General features: G+C 45.4%; 1 protein-coding gene and 1 pseudogene across 2 annotated transcripts in view; both read left to right on the forward strand.

Annotated features, from left to right (window-relative positions):
- Positions 1 to 5045, forward strand: part of LOC149362040 (uncharacterized) — a 42876-nt gene extending 37831 nt beyond the window's left edge. The window contains exons 4-5 of the mRNA XM_089568210.1: positions 1205 to 1291; positions 4924 to 5045. Of these exons, the coding sequence (XP_089424336.1) occupies positions 1205 to 1291; positions 4924 to 5045 (209 nt within the window). The remainder of the gene's footprint in view (positions 1 to 1204; positions 1292 to 4923) is intronic.
- Positions 5046 to 10860: 5815 nt separating this feature from the next.
- The window catches only part of LOC149362041 (uncharacterized), a 44135-nt pseudogene continuing 34070 nt past the window's right edge, over positions 10861 to 20925 (forward strand). Inside the window, exon 1 of the transcript XR_016288471.1 lies at positions 10861 to 10978. The product of XR_016288471.1 is annotated as an uncharacterized LOC149362041 (transcript). The remainder of the gene's footprint in view (positions 10979 to 20925) is intronic.

Consider the following 20925-nt stretch of genomic DNA (forward strand, 5'->3'; position numbering starts at 1 on the left):
CTGAAACACCTGCTCTAATGCAGACCCCTCCCCCCCCCCCCTTCCGAGGCCGTCCACCGGATGCAGAAGAATGGACTTTTGGGCCCAGACATTACTGGACTTCCTTCGAGAGCCCAATGTGTGTCTATATTCGTGAATAATACATTATGCCAGCAGGCGTACGGTCACAATAATAATAAAAAAGACATGCATGCTATTGCGCTGGTTAGGTAATACTGAATGATTAACTGTAGACTCCTCATTGAGACGCGTATAGCCCAACGTTATGATATCCATGACAGTATTTAGAATTTCTAAAACGTAGCCAATGGCGGTTTTGTGGCCCATGAAGTTTGTGTACATCGCGCCAAAATACACGGGCTCCCGCAAAAGTTGCAGGCAAAGCAACCTCTTCAGTGTAAATCGTCGAAATAGCCAAAATTAGTGGGGCACACCTCCGACGGTAACAGCTTTTTGAAATTCTAGAAACTGATATTGTCACGTAGTAGTGAGAGCACTACAGCGTGCAAGAAGAAAGCCTAAATGGTTTCGAACGAAACTATTGGGCTGACTTACGCCCACAAAGAACTGAATGACTCGGTGGCGGCGAAACAACAAGCATGCTTGGCGGTCGTCGAAAAGAATGCGTTCTTCTCCCAGCAGCACTCAGTTTAATGCTGATGGCGAACTTTCGAGATACGCATGCAAAGTTGCAACATTCTGGAACAACGCATATAGGCTCCGCCTGAATGCAATCAGTCGACATAAATCTGGCCGCGTCTTGCGTCACAAACAAAGCGTTAAGCCAGCGTGCCGGAAGCTTTAAAGAATAAACAAACAAACACTGCAAAGATTCACGGCAATATCGATATTACTTACGATGGGCTACACGCCTAGCAGTAAATGAAGACACTGAAAGTATTGTTCATAAAAGTTAACTATTCATTATTAGTTAGCCAGCCTACTAGTTAACTTGTCTTAGCTGCATTCTGCAGCGCTACACCACTGAAAACACTAGGCCGAAAAAAAGCACTCTTCTAACTCCAAAGCCTATTTATAAAAATGGCAGAACGTCTGCGGCGAAACACACGGTACAGTTCGTAACAAATGCACGCGCGAATGCCACACAATTCAATAGGACAGTGCACACCGTGCATCCTTGGCAGGACGTTCCAGCGAAGCTCCCATCGGCACCTTGAGCACATTTGTTTCTTTTGTCCTCCAGAAGACGCTATTACTTTCGGAGCCCAGGGGTACTACTACAACGGAGAGAGCTGCTTTGTTGGACGGTTTCCTCTTTCCGGCAGTCAATGTAAGCCACACCAGCAAATGCCCTGTCTACCCCGTGGAGCACGTGCACATAAAATTGCGCTATTATGACGGTAGCAAGGGAAAGTTTGAAGGGCGCGATGAAAATCAGGCAGGCCCACACACGAAGCAGGAAAGCTGTGCGGCCCACTGAAGGTCCCAAGGAATGCAGGCAGCCTAGCGGTATCGCCACGTTAGTAGTTGTTTGTTATGGAGATATTTCATTTTAAGCTTCGGATATCAAACGCAATAAGCACACGGAAAAATGGTTTCAACGAGGACGAGAACTCGGGATCTAACACTATGTGCCGCGCGTATGAGCACTGCTGCATTGTTTTAATGGCATACGTTGAGCTTGTCATTTCACAAAAAAATATCCGGCTTCTCTGTCACGAAATTGTCTGATTTGCTAGGGAGGTCATGTGACCTCGGCTAAGAAGCTTGAGAAGCACTCGACACTTGCCATTAAGGCGATTATCCCGATTTTATCTCAAGCACAGAGTGCGGAAAGCGATACTTCAGGCATTAACAACTATTGCTCAATTGAATGTACGGATTAATTATTGCCCGCATAATTTTGGTGCTCTCTGACTGTGTTGTGTTGTGTTGGTTTTAATGGCGCATAAGCGGCTAAGGCTATCATGCTCTAAGCTGAGGGTATAGGAAATCGTTTTATATAGGATGTTATGCAAAAGTTTAAGTCAACGGTGGTGTAATGGGCTTAAAAAGTTATTTCATGGAACGTAGTAAAAATATAAGAAAAAATTTAGAAGTGACTTATGGTAAAAGCTTTAAAGAAGGTCAGGTAACCTCTGCAACCATCCTTGGCGGCGCAAGGGTGTCGAGGCTCCTGACAAATTGAATAAAGACCTCAGCCTTCTTCTCAGGACGAGAGAGGGGCTGAGGTGTGGTTCAAAAAATCTGGTTGTTGTAAAACACTGATCATTATTTATTGCATCTACATTTTGTCTAAAACACCTGCTATGTGTAAAAGCTTAAAATCCTGTGAAATGTCAACAAGTGCATGTTCACCTAAGAGCAAAGTTGGGTGGAATGGTATGTGTTCATTATAAAAAACTGTAAAATGCTTTTTTCTCAGTGTTTCTATTTTTCTGCATGAGAATAAAATAGGATTTATTGTTAGCTCATCGTGGCATAATTCACATTGTGGCTTGTCTTGTTTTGTTAGTAGGAAATTATGTGTAAGGTGCGTGTGCCCTATACGACGGCGACAGATAACCACTTCCTTGAAACGTTCCTGGTGGGTGCGCGACATCCACTCGCCTAAAACTGGCTTTACTAAGTGTAGCTTGTTATTTGCTTCGTTGTTCCATACGGACTGCCATTTTTCTCTTAATTTACGCTGTAGTAAGTTCACGCAATCCATAAAGGGAATATTTACTTCCTTTATTTCCTTGCCTCGAGCTTGAGCAGCGCAGAAGTCTGCTCTCTCGTTTCCTTTTATTCCGACATGACTCGGGACCCAGCAGAGTTTAATGTTTTGTCCTTGACCTGTGGCTATTACTATGTTATGTATGAAGTCACCAAGTAACGGAGTGATTGCATTTCTAGAGTAGAGAGCAGTAAGTAAACTTAGTGAGTCTGTGAAAATAATACTGTTTGTGAGCTTCTTGTTTACTATTTGCTGAGTGGCTGCACAGACGGCGTAACATTCAGCAGTGAAGATTGATGCACATTGCGGAGGCCTTACTATTTGATTCCAATTCCCCTGTAACACTGTGCTTCCAAAGTAAACATCTGTTTACGAGCCATCTCTATAAAAACGTGTAAAAGTACCGTATTTTTCCTCGAGTGCAAAAAATTCTTGTATTATATGCTGCTGTAGGGTTTGTTTTTTGCGGAACTTTGTAAGAATAAAATCGCAGATTGAAGGAAAAAAGTACCATGGAGGTAATGGATCTCGTCTTGGAGCAATGTCAGGTAATGTATCTAGTACGCCTAGGTTTTCGCACATCACTTCGAAGCGCAAGAGCATTGGCCTAGTAGTCTGCGGTTTGTTCTTAAATAGTGTTCTTGATGGGCCCTTTGTGGCTATTTGGTGACAGATGTGTTTAGGTAGTGAACGGATTTTTAAAATGTATGAACACGTGAGCATCGTTCTTCTGTCTCTAAGTGATAGTTTGTTAGTTTATACATAAAGACTATTTATGGGTGAAGTCCTGTATGCACCAGTGGAAAGTCGCAAACCTAAATTATGTACCGGGTCCACTCGTTTCAGATACGATGGTCTCGCTGACCCATATACTATAAATCCATAATCCAGGGAAGAGCGCACTACAGGGAGATAAATTTGTAAAAGACATGACTTATCGGAACTCCAGTGCTTTCGGGAGAGTACTTTAAGTATATTATGGGATCGAGAAGCTTTCTTTTTCAAAGCATTTATGTGAGGCAGGAAAGGCAGTTTTCTGTCAAATGTTATGCCTAGAAATTTATGTTAATTTTTTCGGGTAACTCTATTTCGTTCAAGTGCAGGGCGGGATTTGCCTGTACACCTCGTTTTAGTGATATGGCCCTCTTAGGTGCTACGGAAACCGTGCTTACGCTTTGAATCATCTGCACTGCTTGCGGACATAGTCTTCTGAGCTCGAGCTGCAAGTGAGGAAGCCCAGGATATCTCCTGATATAAACATTCCGGTGAACTAAAATATTCCTGCCTCACACTGCAAACGTGGTGAACAGCGTTAGATAACACATTCCATTCTTTTACGAGCTTCTTTGGCATAAGCAGAGCAAGTGGTGCGTCTTAAGCTTAGCATATCTTAAAACATACCAGCAATTTCATTTCATTTAATTTTCTTGCTTTAAAGTCCCCAGTAAGGGTGTTATATAAAGGGTGGTAAAAATTAAAAAAAAATAGTTACAGTAACACACTTTTTCTGACATTTTCAACAAAGTGTGATGATCACGTGATACAACGTTGTATGGAAGGGCGTTCCAGACTGCAGCTGCACAAGGAGAAAAGGAATTTGAAAACGTGACAGTGCGAGAACGATGGCTAGCAACTTGTAGCTGATGGCTGGTGGGGTGCGATATGCGTTCGGGGGGGGGGGGGGGGGGAAGATAATAAGGTGCGATACGCATAGGGCTGCGAAAATGTTTGTGAAATAAAGATACGCTGGCAAGGCGACGACCGAGTGCAAAGGCTGATAATCCAGATGTTGTTCTGTAAGCAGGTAAGGCTCGGGTCATAGGAATACCAGGAATAAATGAAACTAGCAGCGCGGTTTTGAACATATTCGAGGTCATTAATAAGGTAAGCTTAATGAGGATTCCAAATGGGCGATGCAAATTGTAGTTTGGACATGAGGAAGGATTTGTAGGCTAATAACTTTGCACGTGGAGGAGCACGATGCAGATTACAATATAAGAATCCTAAATTCTGCCCAGATTTCTAAAGCCGTCACAATAACTTATTAACTGACACTCAAGCAAGGGCGCCGCGAATTTTCTTAAGCAAGTTTTCACGACGGCAAGTTCTTTCATAAATCCTTTCTTGGAAGTAGAAATGTAAGGATTCATCGAAGCCTGCTTCCGGAAACTGTTCCCTACCGCTGCTCTGGAAATGCCGCGGACAAATACTTAAAAAATATATATTTTTTTATTTTCCTGCAGATTGCCTCCTCTTGGTGCAAAAAGGCTTCCAGGATTCTGTGCCTGAGGAATGTGTTGTAAATTTCGATAAGAACTGCGGCCCAGAGAGGTACGCCCTCTACGACACAGAGCAATGCTCCTAACTGGGCGACAAATGGGAACTTTGTTGTGGATATCTGCGATTGTGTGGATTGTTGTCTTGTGGATTCTTAATTGTGAGCGAAATAAAATGTCTGAAAGTTAGGGCTCATTTAATTCGCGTTATTTCTTTTCCCTTTCGAAGCCACTATAAATAGACACTTATACAACGACTGCTTGATACCACTCGGGCCACCACGGTGGCTCAGTGGTTATGGCGCTCGACTGCTGACCCGAAAGACCCGGGTTAGATCCCGGCTGCAGCGATCGAATTTCGATGGAGGCGAAATGTAAGAGACCCGTGTACTGTGATTTTACTGTGCACGTCAAAAAAACCCCAGGTGGCCGACATTTCCTGAGCCCTTCAGTAGCGCGTCCCTTATAGCTTGAGTCGCTCTGGGATGTTAAACCCCAGTGAACCAAAGCAGTAAACTAATTCTTGATTTTTCTATTTACTTGCTTGAGTATGAATCAGTGACTGCGTACACAAGCTGCATATAGATTCCTCTTCTCCCGCTGTCCGTTCTCACTTCCTTTCCTGCTTTTTTTTCTTCTCTGCTGTCCCTTCTATAAATTTTATATCCGTTGGCCACAGATTACGTGCCCTGTGCACAAATGGGGATTTATACGATCGCCTGCAGCCATTTTTACTTGTTTTCTCAATGAAGTAGATGTCACCATATTTGCAGAACGTTTGCAGAAATGCAGCATATGGCTTAGATGGAAAATTGTTATCAGTCGTAAAAAAATTGTCAAATGATTCCGATAGTCTGTAATGCAAAGTTTGAGTGCAGCTCTTCACACATTTTAGTTTTACCATCCTTCTGGATCTTCCCGTGGCAGCCACGTTCCAGCAGACCATTTCTCCACTTGTGAGCAAGCTGGGAAATACGCCAAGAGGCAATTAAATTAATGACTGACCACGAGAGGTTGCTCGACAACCTAGGTCTCATAAGCCCCACAGGTGGCTGTGTTTGAAGAAGCCACCTGCCGGGGCAGTGACGCATCGCTTAACCGCTGCGCCACTGCGCCAGGAGTATGATGGCTCCCCGCGATCTGTGAATGTAAAGTAGAGTATAACCGTGTCTGCGAACTAGTGCGCAAAGATGGCCCCAGGCCGCGGAAGGGTAGAAAGCTACCGCGTCCTGCCCTTAAAGGTGCAGTGAAGAAGAATCTTAACTCGTCTTTTTGCCGCGGGAACTCAATCTACATGTTCCGAGCATTCTTAGAAACTTCGACTTATTGCCATGTGTGGCCGATTTCCCTAATTAAATCGAATTAACGTCCGGCTCCCGCCTTCTTTTTTAATTCTCCCCGTACGGTGGGCGGAGTCGACCAACGCGTGGAGTGCCTTTCAGCCAGCTCCGTGGAGGCTTGCTGCTCTGCCATCGGCGGAGTAATGCGTAGTAATCCGTAGTAGCAAATAGTCAGCGCCTATTTTTATTTCTCCGGGCTTATTTTGCGGCTATATTATCTGCGAATGAGACTATTTATTGACGGAAACCTAGAAAACAAAATAAAGCGAAAGCAAAGCCTCCACAGAGCTGGCTGAAAGGCATTCCACGCGTTGGCCGACTCCTCCCTCCGTACGGGGAGAATTAAAAAAAAAAGGCGGGAGCCGGACGTTAATCCAATTTAACTAGGGAAATTGGCCACACAGGGCAATAAGTCGAGGTTTCTAAGAATGCTCGGAACGTGTAGATTGAGTTCCCGCGGCAAAAAAACGAGTTCTGATTCCTTTTCACTGCACCTTTAAAGCAAAGCTTCAGTGCCCGCCCCCTCAAGTGTTTTAGTGCGCCAGCATCTGTAGTGGTTGTTTTCCGCATGTGGGCGTAGTGTTTGTCAGTCTGTTTGTCTGAAGGCGGCTTTGTAGCAGATTGCTGACTTGCCCATAAGGTGGTGGGCTACCTGCCCGCCGTGTCAGGCGGCAGCCCATTTAATCGCTGGAAGCTGCCTGGGAAGAGCAACCTGGGCGCAACCCAACCCAAGCAACTCAAGTCCCACCGATGGCAAAACCTGCCATATCATCTGTCTTGAACCACTGCGCCACTGCTCACCTGCCCACAGGGTGGCTTACTTGCCAAGCGGTAGCCGGTGGTCCCCAGACCAGAACCTGGGGCGCTAATTAGGCGACACCACCCCTAAGTCCGTCGAGCTAAGCGGAGTGAGCAGCAGCGGTTAGGAGGAGAACGTGATTCGAATGCTTGCACAGCACCTAAACGAAAGACTGGGTGGTAATTAGGTGCAGCCTGGTAACACCTAGTGGTTTGTAGCTGCAACCGACAATTGACGCCATGCTAACGCACATGGCCTAATTACCCAAATCGACTGATAGTTTTTACAGTGAGGGTGAGCTGCCTTTTTTAAGACATGACGCTACAAGTACACGGACAAAAAGACAAGGAGATGAAGGACGGGCGCTAATACGTTACTGCAGTGAGCTGCTTCTTGGTTTAATTAAGATGTTTTTGAGAATGGGAAAGAAGAATCTAGACTTGAGCAAAATATACAATCTAAGAATTCCGTCAGGTCGCTTGTAGTTCAATTTTCAAGATGCAGGAAGATCCAGGACCCTTCACTTCGTAGAGCACTCACTTCGGACGCCTAGACGAAGGCCTACATCGCCCCTGTTAGTGGTTCCTCCCCTCGAGCATACAGCGTATCACCACGCTACGGTTAACAGCTTCGGCAGATCCCCCTGACCCCCTTCCTGCCGCCACATCAGTGCGTTCCACTTTGGATCACTGTATGATAGTCTCGACAGAAACAAAAAGAGCGCGGCATCCCTGCCGTTGTAATTTTTTTTTTTTAATGCGAACCACGTCCGACGTTCTCGGACGTTATCTCGTCCGGTCGCTAACCCCTATTCTGGATGGAAGAAGCAAATAGAGCTTCATTACTGTGCTCGTATGGCGGGGATTTAAATGCGGACTTCGCGCTCTATTTTGCGTTTTGTGTCGTGCTAGGTGAGATCTCAGGTGTTCTGTTGCGCCTTTTGTATTCTCCTCTTTGGTTTAGTAGTCCTTGTACGCGGCGTTTTCGGAAGGAAGTACGACAAGAAAAGAACAAACTGACTGTCTTTTTTAATGGACACCATAACTTGAAGCCCAACTCTGTTGAGGCCAAGGATGTTAGCAAGATACGCGGTGAGTAGGTTCCTTCAACAGCGAAAAAAGCCTTACGAACGATAGATCAGTGCGTCTGAACACCCATTGCAGATCTTTACATTACATACGACTTTTACTGGGACATTGTGACGGGTATTAATGAGAAAGGGTTGGGAAACCTGTTGGCCATTGAAGCTGGACCTGGCAGAACTGTGCAAGGTTATCTGTCCAGTTCAAGAAACGGGACTAACTGCGGCAGCGTATTTTTCCTCAGAGCTTCCGCAGTGCCGGAGCAGGTATCCCGTGCATTGCCTCATTACTGCAACTTGAATATTATAGGTATTAAGGCAGAAGTTCAACCAGGAGATGACGCAGATCTATCGCTGAGAAACATTCACACAGACGTCCGCAACACAGAGGTCAACATATGTAATTGGAATGGCATCGACTGTTTAGCGAGAGTTGCTTTCGCACAGAGGCAAACCTTAAAGAAAACAGAACTCTACCTTCTTTCAGAAATGTCCAAGGGCTCAGGACTAGCTTGAAGTATCTTTTCATTTCACCTTCAGAGCACCATTCAAGTCATTCAGCAGCAAGTCATTCAGCCCAATGGCTAAATGTCGTTTACATTAACGACATTGCGAAAGCAAATACACGGAGAACAGCTTACGCGCCGGAGCCTCGGTAAGACGCGGAACCTCTTTCTCTCTTTTCTCTTTCCCTCTCACCTTCCGACCTTGCCCCTTCCCCCCACCGCCGCCGCTGTTGAGCGTCTTTCTTTTCCCACATGTACTCCTCGCACAACAGCTATGGCTTCGGTAAAGGTGTTCACAGAGATATCAGAGGGTTACTGTTCCATTTCTTTCCTTCAAAACATGCAGCTGCAGAGTTAATTTCCCATTGACGAGGTGCCAAGAAAGGGATTCCATGACGAATGTTCACCAAAAGTGTGCGACGTGGGATGCTCGTATATTCGCCATGGCGGAGGAAGTGGGTGTTCTCCATTCCGACAGGAACTTCGAAAGCGTGTTGACATCCGAGATGAACTTACAAAACCGCACCACTAGCAGTGGTGCTGGCTAATAAAGCGGCGAAGCCAAGTGGTGAAACGAGTTCGAAAGAGAGGCTACGCAAAGTAAGTAAAAAATGTCAAAGCCAAGTTGCTAAACATGCTCGAAAAGAGAGGTGAAGCAAAGTAGCTAAACGTGCTTAAAATAAAAAAGCAAAGCCATGTAGCTATTTGCGTGTCAGGTTGGCTCGTTGCGTGCATTAAATATCTGTAAATATGCTTGTGACAAAGCTACCACCACCGTTGCATGCATGCACTAGACCGACTTTACCTACTGGAAACACCACTACTTCCAATCGGTTTTGGCTGATTAATGCGCTAAGCCAGTAAGCTTAGCCCGAATAAATTTTTCATCCGGCCTCTCCAAATGAAAATTATAAAATGGACCCAGTTCAAAGGAATTCAGTTCACGATTTTTTGGCAGTGACCTGGAGAATTGTTCTTCCCATGACATTCAAATCCGGGTGGCGAAAATCCTGTGGTTTGGCGCGCCAGATGGTTTTTCAGCCATGAACTTACATACGCCCCATTCGCAATAATTACAAGCAGTTTCGGCGGTACTTTAAGCATGGCTACGTCCTGTCCATGCCTCAGTTACACATTAGACGCCCTCATCACCCTTCCCGTCTCAGTTTGTATCACAGCAGAATTTTCGGCTTGGCGGTATACATACTCATGGTGAAAAAACAGCTTTTGTAACAACTTTTGTGCCAACCATGACGTAACAAACCGGTCAGCGCATGCGGAGTCTTTCTTCTGTTGTGTGTCCCGTCTAGCTTGCGCTGCTTTTTCACCATGACTAGTTGTAGCGCTTCCTTTCAGACCTGTCCATCACTAACTGTCCTCTGCGCGCTAATTTGGAACATTCGTTCTTCTGTTCACCCGTCGAATGAATCCCCTTATTTTCCACACTACACCTCTTACTCCTGGTGTGCCCGAGACACGCCACCACCGGCCTGTTCTCTGCTTACTAGTGTGTGAATTTTCCGCCACTTAGACTTGCCGCGGTAGCATATTATTTAAGCGCTGGCCTCCTCCTTTCACGGGGAAGAAGTGTGAAGATGCCTGTGTGCGACGCAATCCCAATGCATGATAAAGAACGTTCCGGTGCTCGAAATCTTGCGTCTCTGACAGCCGACGTGCCCCTTCTCGATGTCCAGCAGCATGTAAGCGTGCATGGCTATGTAGCTTTGTACTACGTATTTGCAACCTTGCACAGAAACAGCGTGGATTAAACCGGCACATCCACCAGGGTGCGGCCTATAAGTTCTGTCCTTTCGAAATTATCGCCTTGACACCGAGTTAGACATATTTTCCTGTTAGTGATTAGTTAGTGCATTCTCTGATTGATACTGAAAATATATTAGACCATCATCTTTCATCCTTTGCGCGCTGGTAGACCAACGCTCTGGGCTGCTGTAACGTGCTTTCGTACACAAAAGACATCGACATTTGTAGTGACGCGCTACGCAGGTGACACAGACATGGCAAAATATGACATCTTCTGATTTTTTTCTTTCTGAAATGGTTGCGGCTTCGCAGCATTCCGACGGTATAAACGACCATCCAGTAACATAAAGACAGGCGCGTGTCACAAGCCACCACGCGTCAACGCGGAATGAGGACACGTTATACCGCGTCTGGCGGCAACTAGCGTGTGCAGTACAGTCACAGCCCTCGTGTTCTCGCCATGACGCTCCATCTCTTCCCTGCGCTGCTGCTCATCTTTGCCGCTTCAGCTGCTTTAGGCGACGGGATATCGGTATGTATAAAAGCAGTTAATAGCGCTCTTCAGATATACACGCATCGTCCTTTAACTTTCTGATAGCTATAAGCCACTGCGCTAATGTGAAGTGCTTACGATAACCCCTGTACTCCTGACCATTTTTCGGAATGCAGTTAAGAGGAACGAACTTGGTGCCGGTTCCTCAATGTTGCATTTGCATAACTGAAGAATGAACGGAGAAAAACGAAACTGAGGTGCTCATTGCCTTTGAGTTTTATCGCGCCAGCTGTACGTCAGTGTGTCGCTTTCTTTTTTTTTTTTTTGGCTCTAAGTTTGAAAATGCGAGAGCTGAATAACTAGATCAGCTCAAGACTTCTGATTAAGCATATTTTACTGGTATTTGTAGTTTTTGTCTTCATGACGTGAGGAGAATTAAGCTGAAATATAACGCCATCCGAGGCCACAAACTACCAAATCATTCAAAATTTTGCTGAGAGAACTCGCACCAGCTCCCAACCGATACATACAACTCGATAACAGGCGAATTGGCTACCATTTTTTGCACCTTGTGATAAGAGTGGTGGTGTGCTCGTAGAGTGAATCCAAAACAAGTTCGCACCAACTGGTTATTGTATTCAAACAGCATAAAATGGGCCCGCTTCGCGTATGAAACAAGGGTCTACTGGCATGCCCTTCATCATTGGCAAACGGATGGCACCGTGAGCGCACGCAAAGGAAGACTGAAACATGAGCAGCCAGCAAGGCGGCTTTGGCATGCTCAGTATGGTAAATGCGTTCAACTCTTATCAATGTTAAGAAATATGGAAAGAAATATTACTCGTGAATTCCGATGAAGAGCGCGCATTTTTGCGAGCATACTGCACTGTTCGTGTACACGTGGGTGAGCCGTCTGCGGAATTCTTTCGGGAAAGCCTTTCATTATACCTATCCATGCGACGACTGCTCGCCACCGTTCGAGAAGCATTACTTCTGAAGTAGAGTACGCCGAGTCTTTGTCAACGGTTATTGCCCGATTGTCCATGTTTCAGTTCTTCTGAGGCAGACTCAACCCAGCGGTGAGCGTACGGCGAGGCATCAAGGAGTTCGTGTGCAGACCGCCAGCAATAACTAGCTGAGCGTTGCCGTTGCGACTCTTTTCTTTGAAACGCATCTTTCTAGTGCATAGAGAGCACGGGCTGGGACACGTAATATTCAATTCTTTTCCGGTGGTCCCATCACAAATTGTATCTCTGTGGTGCTACGCTCGCCGCGAAAACTGGGCAACAAAGGATAATCTTCATTCGTTTACCAGCTTGAAAACGAACTTAGTACTAATCAGAAAGGCTTGAAACTCGCTATTACAACGGAGTCAGTCATAGTGGTAGGAAGAAACCAGGCAAAAATTTTTCAGAATTAGGAATTATTTTAATTGAAGAGCGTTCTCGGCCACCGTATACTACTCCCATGGAAGACCCCACATTAAACACGAACCCACTGAAAAGCTGCCCAGATGTGCATAAAATTGCTAGTCCACTAGTGTATTCACTTCTGGGAATTTGATTTTTTCCTCAGAACGGCATAAATAATTTATTCCCGCCCAAGGAGGTTTCCTCCTGGCGCAGAAGGAAGTTTATTAGTTCCTTCAAGGAATTTATTCGAGGTGCAGAGGGCATCGTTTTCATGCCCAGAAGGAGGTTTTAAAGGTAGCCTATGGGAATTTATTTCACTACCATTTATTGAGGAAATAGATTTTTTTACTTACTTAAGAACGTATATTTTTGTGTTCTTTGCTCTCGTTGGACCTTTTCTTGAGCCTGCTGGAGTCTTGGAGCCTTTCATAAAGAGCCGAAATGATACTATGAAAATTTTTTATTACATTGCACATATGCATTGTACACATACAGTGCACACTACAGTACTAAAGTAATTTCACGCTCACGGTGATTACCTGAGGTATCATCCCCTGAGGTGAGAATTATGGGGTACTGAAGTATCCCATTTTGTGGCGCTCCAAATTGCTTGGATTGAGTGCCCTGGAGATTATTTCTTGTCTACACATCAAACGTTCTGCTGCTTCTAGCTTGCGCAGTTCTCACACATCCTTCAATGATGCCCATTCAATGAAGTCAGGGTGGACGTTGTTGTTCGAAAGGTCAAGATGGGGGTAAAAAAGGCATGTCCCTGAATTTTTGTGATTAATCCAGTTATTTCGGATTCTCTTCGAAACGTGTACAGCATCAACCACATAAAAAAAGCGGTCGTGCGAGGTCTGTGGGATGTGGGTAAACAATTCTTAATTTATGTGTGGTGAAAACATCAACATGGTTTTTCTGTTGAGGGCACTGTTGTGAGATTGAACATCCACAACCTTGTAGCTTGTATACTCCAAACGTGGGATGGTCTTCTTTAGAATAGCATGAAGCTGCACAGCAGCTAGCGGCTTGACAGGAATAATGCGCGTCGCTTCTCTAAAACAGCAAAGAAGGCTCTGAATCATAAACATATGAGCTGACGTTGCAGCTTCACAAGAGTTAACCACAACTCCACAAATGTTGCCACCTTTTTAATCTAGCCAAGGCTTAATGTGCGTTTCATCAAGCGTCAGGATCACATGGCACTCGTGGGGCTTTAGATGCTGGGCCCTCTGCGCCGCATGCTACAGAAAAATACTCTCTGAGGTCTGACCTTCAGGAGGCGTTTGGAATTGGGATTAAATCTTCGTTATCGTGCTTGGATGGGGCAAGCTCAGTGTGCCCGTGCTTCTTAAGAAATTATGAGCGAGAGCTGATATGGTATGCAGAATGCATGCGGACGCCATCAGCTGGGCACTGTACTGAATGCGGCTTGTGCTGAGCAGCAGCAACTGGTCTCTCAAAAACTTTACGGTCTCTTTTTTTTTTGTAATGGGCAACACTACTCTCCAGTTTCTCAAGAAGCGCACTTACACCAGTGAAAAAGTGCTCAGAGCTTTGGTTTTCAGTCTAAAACTAGCAAAGATTTTCCAAATTAAACTGCAGTGAATGTACGTCAATCAACACTCTAGGGTACAACACGGTTACCAAGCCTTGTGATATAAGTTCCTTGACAACATGCGCTAACGTAGAGATCGTCAAACATCGTCAAAGAAGCTTTCAGGCACGGTGCACTTTTATCCACTATGTTCAGAACATTGCACTCTTCTCACAGGTTACGCTCTAAGCTTCTGGCAGTGATAGTGCTTGAAGGCATGTTCTCATGTCTTCAAGTGTTGAAGAACAAAACTTTTTCTCCGCTGTGAGCGAAGCAAGAGACTGTTCAAGTGCACGAGACAGATGACTAGCTTCCTTCCTGCTGCTTTTGACATCGGGCGCCTCTCTTGACGTCTGCTGGGCCTTTGAAAACTCTGAAGGGCAGCCCGGAAATATAACTGCTACCGAAGCGAGGCGCAAACGCAGCACCGGCAGTGACACTTCAATCAGTTTCCCAGTATTTGAATCAGTTTAGGCCGTCGTTTGCTCGATGAATTTGGTGTCGAAATGATCAGCGCACACCTGCATAAATAAACATCTGGGTTTCAGAAATGCATTCATTTCGCATAAAGAAAAACAACTTTTAGTTTTTTCCGACGGCGATGTGAGCAATGGGAAAATTCGCAACCCTTTATATCGTTTGCAAACTGCACGTATAAGCATGGCATTTTCCTGCAAACAGATTGTGTAGACGAAAAAAAACACATAAGTACGAATAAAAAAATTCATGAAAGCACTTAAGACAACCTGTGTGCGGTAATGCGAAAGCATTTATGCATTATGATGCCATCTGGTGGGCTAGCGTCACATATTACGAGGGATGTTTTCAATGCGTGCCGCATGATGACGCGGCGGCACGCCAAAAAAGAAGTAAATTTACCGGAAACGTACCTTTGTGCTCTGTAAATTACGGCATCTGTAATTTATATCCTTACAATTGCTCATGTACACTCGCCGTCAAAAGTAAATGGAAGGCGGCATTGTGAAAAAAATTTAATTTCTTTAAATCTAAAACGTAATGGTCCATGCTTGTTGGTGCACAGTGCAATTCGCACAATTACAATTAGGCTGCGCATATGTATTCAAGGATGCATGAATTTGGGGTCAATGATTAAATTTTTTCGTGAATATTGCCTTCCATTTACTTTTGACGGCACCTGTATGCTTCTAAGACAACTGCGAATTCACTAGATGCGCCTATATTCAGCGGCAAACGTCGAACCGTCGTGGCGCATGAAGTAAACCGCCGCAAATAGTTCCTGTACATAGATCATTGTTTCACTGTAATAAATAAAAACCGCCCTGGCGCAATGGAACCGTCCCCGTCTCGCACGACCCCGACCCGGGTTCAATTCCCGCCTAGACACAAGATTACTCTTTGTAATTTTCTTCATTGACAGTTCGCGCTTTTCGGATTATCGATTGGATGGTGGACTATGGCTTTTCTTGTTGAGTTATGGTTTGGATTGGTTTATTGGGGTTTCACCTACCAAAGCGACTCAGGCTATGGGGGACGCTGTAGTGAAGGGCTCCAAAAATTTCGACTACCTGGGGTTCTTTAACATGCACTGACATCGCAAAGTACATGGGCCTCTAGAATATCGCCTAAATCGATATTCGGCCGCCGCGGCCGGGATCGAACCCGCGTCCTTCGGGCCAGCAGCCGAGTGCCTTAACCACTGAGCCACCGCGGCGGGTTGTTGTTGGGTTATGAATTGGAATATGAATTGGCTTGTTGGATGTCTATGGATTGATGAAAGCGTGACATATCCTGTCCACTCCACTCATGAGCCATGAAAGGCTTTCGCCTTAATAAATAATTTTACCGTGGTGTACGCAGTGTGAGCGAAGTTCTTTCAGGGAATGGCACGCCGCTACTTCTTTAGAGTGGCTTCGTCTTTGGGGAACGAAAAGACATGAACATTTTTCCTGGTACTGCAATTTTCGTAGCAGCCCTGCACACAACACTTGTTCGGCAGTGTGCATGCCGTCGAGGGCATGGTGGTGTGAACAATTATGCACGGAAGCTGCTGCCGACGGACCTATCAAAACTGATCCCTTCACGTCAATTACTGCGCTTCATACTCCATTCACGTCACTTAATGCGCTTCACAGAAGCACACAGCTCCAGCGGTTTCAGTATAATCTCTGCACACTAAACACGCCACATTTCATATCGCCACAGCAAAAAGTGCTGTCGATAACTGTCGAACAAACGGCTGCGCCCGCTTTCGTGAGGCTAGCCTCCCAGAGACGATAAGGGGCAATCCGCGACCGCGGCACAACGCGCAATACTGTACGCGGTTTTACTGCGAAAGCAATATTACGACCGGTTTCAGCCCTTCGCGTCGGGGCGGCCGCGAGGCACGTTTGACCTTGAAGGGCGGCGCGAGGCGCTACCCTCGCCTCGCTCTCGCCAGCTGCGGAGTGGGGAGAGGAGGCTGGAGAACGGGGAGGGGGGAGGGTATAAGATGCGTTCGGTCGCTTGCCGGCTCCATCGTTATGCCGCCTCAAAAACAGAAAGGGAGGCTACGTCGGCTTGCCGAAGCCAGGAAACGACAACTGGCTTCGGGGACAGATGAAGAACGCGAACAGCGCCTTGTTAAGCGGCGCGCTCAAGACGCTGCAAGACGGCCGCACTGCGCCTCTATCGAAACCGAATCGTCTACAACCGGTGATGATCCCGAATGGAACGCTGTGGATGCTTACGCAACCTACCAGGTTTAACCAAAGCTAAACCTTAGCAACTTTTTAGTAAGTTGTGGCTGCTATTTCAAAAATTCCCTTTCAGGGCATATTTGAGGTATGTATCATGTTTAATAGATTGCTGTAAACTGCACTTTTCATATGATAAGGATGATTTGGTTGCTTCAGAGACTACCTGTGCAATTCAGGTCAAGACCAGTCGGGCGTCAAGCCGTCCCTCGGGACATGTAAACCAGCAGTAAGGCACGTTTTACGAACCACGAAGATCAGGACAGCACTGAGTAGGTTGTTCACAATGAGAAAACAAAGTGACCTGAATAATAGGTAGGCTTTCAGCTATCGCAAACGCGTTCTGAGTCGAACGAAGGCAGCTGTCAGCTCTAAGCACGTGGTTCGCGAAACCTTTAATCAATTTGTAGTACAGGTGTAACGGTGCGGTTATACATCGGCCGGCGGAAGCTGTATGATCCAGGTTGACAAAACCGTGATAAGCGATCTACCCTATTTGAGTGCACGGATAACAGTCGCCTGTTGCTTAAGCACGCTGCAGATCTTTCTGCAATTACGCGTAAATAATGTGGAATCGACTTCAAGTTGGCATGCCTCACGAGCGGGCATTGAATAAACTCCCATTGGGAGTTCGGCCAAATTTATTCCGGTTTCAAAAGGGAATGAAACTAGGCGATGTAGTTTTTGTACCTCGTCAGATACCGCAAAAAATTTTATGACAGCATGTTTCAGATATATTCCTATGCAAGGGAGTTGATATTTTGAGCATGGCGGTTCAGTTAGCACAGGTCCTATTAAAGTTCCTATATATTGGTTTATGGTTCTTGTGCACTGACATCGCACAGTACACGGACCTCTAGAATTTCACCTCCATAGATATTCGACCGCCGCGGCCGGTATCGAACCCGTGCCTTTCGGGTAAGCAGTGGAGCGCCATAACCACTGAGCCACCGCGGCGGCTAAATTCATATACAGGTTGTTTCACGTAACTTGAACCAAGGATTTAAATAAAGCGGTAAACCGCAGCCAGCTGAAACCAATGATACATTGTTCGCCATCATGTGGCTCACCTAAGAATATTTTTATTACGCTTAAATATTTAATGAACTAAGATAAAATATACAAATTTTCTAATATTCATTTTAGCGCCAAGGCCGTTACGTTAGGTTGTAGAGCAGGTTTAGAAACAACCGATCCAGTTTATTGTAGCATCGTATCTCCTACAGGGTCCTTTTTTTCGGCATCAAAAGAAAGCCCAAGAATTATGAAAAAATACTACGTGACTACGCTTGTGCGCTACCATATTGCAGCGCCCTCAACGGCGCTTCGAGCAAACGGAGCGTGCCCGCTGACCGTGGCTAAGTGAACGGCCGCCGCTCCTAGCAGTGGCTTGACAGTGCGTCAGCACTTTCCGCAGCGGCGCGGTCAGCCTATGCCCGAAAATTTCTTATTCTCATATTCCAAGGTCATGCGCTCCTTCCCATTCTTGCATTTCCCACCCCGCCTAACTATGCTAAAGTACCTCTGGTGCGAAATGCCGAAAGGAGCATCAGTTTCGCAGTGTAAAAGCGAGGTTACGAAATCGGCTTTGAAAAAACTGAGGACGCGTAGGAGCTGGGAGGGGCCTAGATTATAGGTGCCAGGCAAAATGAAAATATATAGCAATGAAACTTTTTACTGGAGTAAAAAGCATTCAGAGATAGAGTACACATTTACTCGATAAAAAAATATTCACATATAAAGTAGACATAACCACCAAGCGTTGTGTTGCTTGGTTCCCTGCGCTTAACTGCTTCATTTAAACATTGAATGGCTACCGGCAAATGGTAATACAACATGGTTGTTCTCCATATAAGCCAAAGCAAAAAACAAGGACAGGCAGATAAGACGTGCGCTTGGTTTGCTACTTCATTTTTATGTCCTTTGTTTTCAGCAGAGTGGGCCTTCTTAGTTTTTCATGATGCCAGAACAAGCGAGCCCCAGGAAAAAGCCTGGTTTGGAATATTGTAACCTGTGAAGAAAATCAGCATTGATTGGAAAAAGAAGCCGCTCTTTAATTACACGGTCGCTGAAGTTGAAGAAAAAGGGACGTATAATTTGTCGGCTCTATCTTGTTTCCTGCACGACCTCTGCACAGGGGCAGTGAGAGGAATAAGATTTTGCAGTTCAATGACACGTATCTTCTACATCAGTAATTCCGGTTTAGATTTCTGCCATTCTGGACCCCCTGTCTCCGTAACTGGTCACAGTAAGGGAAACTTAAGAATGTCTTAATTCGTCTATTTACTCCTCAGCCCACGCCACACGTGCTACATAACGTTGTCCGGAATCAAAAGCTTGACTACTACGTGAGTCACGCGTGCGCAGCTGGGGCAGGTATGGGTATTGAATCCCGATGAGGCGTCATGCTCAACGCCGTGACGACACGTTCTGGCAGCTAACGAAGCTCAATTCTTTGTAGTTTAAGACCAACGTAAAATATATTTTTTTTATTTGGTACCTTTAGTACTTGCACGCATAGGTTTTGTGAAAAGTTTAGAGACCAGTGGGCTTTGCTTGTAGGTCACACCGTGGGATTGCTCACGCATTACCACCGTTCGAAATCTCTGAACGGTAAGAGGACACTGACGCTTCCCTCTCCGAAGGTTAAGCCTTCCAGGCAAGCTATAAACACCCCACTACACGGCTTAAAAGTAAATTTCCCTGTGGTCTAAACATTTGACGAAGGCAGTACGTCTCCTCCTATACGCATATGGCCTTCTGAAAGCTTTTCTTACCCTTAAAAGTTAATTTTTGGACTTTTATGAGACGAGGAACTAGTTTCCAGTCCGTCCAGAAGTTTGGTAAGTGCTCGGATGGAGATTTATTGATTGGGCGTTGTCGGGTCTCCTGACGGCGATGTTCGAGAGATCACGGTGGGCATTAAAAAATGATGGCGACGCTGATTCCTCCTTGAGGAATGAGTCGCATGCAGCGCGTGGAAGAAGCTTCTCTTCTTCCGCTGATGCCATAAATGCACTGTTCACGGTGTAACAAATTAAGCCAGTCGAACATGCAATCCTCTTGATTTTCTCAGTGTACCGTTTTGCTCTTTCTATCGCACTCCAGAAACAGGAAAAGGAAGAAAATGACAAGGGAAAGCGGGCAGGCGAACTGCGGGCAAGAAACTTGTTTGCTACCCTGCGCTATAGCGATCAGGAGATCTAAGCGCCCAGGAGAAAAGGAAGCTGAGAAGAAAATTCACTTAGTAAGAAATCTGTGTTCCACAAATTCAAGGCCACTCTGAAGCCCCAATGCGCTGAATAAAAGTGGGAATATTTACTTCCAAATAATGGTAGACGAATACGGTCGAGCTGTATTTCTCTAGCTTAGTGCGCTGCGTTGCATTAAAGGAGCAGGGAAAAGGGGACTTGTGACAACTGACTAAATGAACAAAATATAGCCGCGGGTATGCATACCCGCGTAAACACTTCTCCTAATCATAGGCGCCCAACTAGCTGTGGTTGGAGACAACTGGACATTGATGAAAACATGTATATTGAAAACATGTGCTGCAGCTGCTTACATGAATATATTTCTTCGTGGCGCAAGGCATATGAGTGGCATCTGGCGAAAACAAGCCCGTAATTCAGTATGTGCGCTGCCCATGTGAAGGAGAATTTTTCATACTGCCATCTGGTCGGTACAGCCCTAACGGAATGTTTCCAACAGCGTCCATTGGATTAAGCACGCACAGCGTAGAAGCCAAACAAGCGACGCTGCGGTCGAGCAATCGGTATTTTAGATTGCCTTTTTACACAATGAAGGCTACGAAAAAACAACCAAATATAGAATGGCATGTGAAACCCTATATATGTATTTATTTCAATTTGTTCGAATTTTTACGGTAGAAACCACGAAAAAGCAAGCAAAATGTTACTTCACAGTGACTGGAGCCATGTTTTAGAAATCAAAATACGCACTTGCACTGAGTACACTGCACCACGTGCAGTAAACTGTGCATATACTCCGGTAATTTCAGAGGAACTACAACTCGAGAGGAACCAACTGAAAGTAGTGTTATAGTTTCACCTAGCACAGTAAAAGACTGCATGGCTTCACGTGAGTATTCAATATAAAGAAATTATACATGTAATCCCAAACAAGCCGGTGAAAAAATTTAAATGGAAAACAAGCGGAGAATCAATTACGAGGATTAAGGAGCGCAATTCGTCAAAAAAGCAAATGATATTTGTAATTAGGATGCGACATCGTTTCTTA

Source organism: Amblyomma mixtum, chromosome 2 (assembly GCF_055824585.1).
Source record: "Amblyomma mixtum isolate Tamu chromosome 2, ASM5582458v1, whole genome shotgun sequence".
Classification (NCBI taxonomy): Eukaryota; Metazoa; Arthropoda; class Arachnida; order Ixodida; family Ixodidae; genus Amblyomma; species Amblyomma mixtum.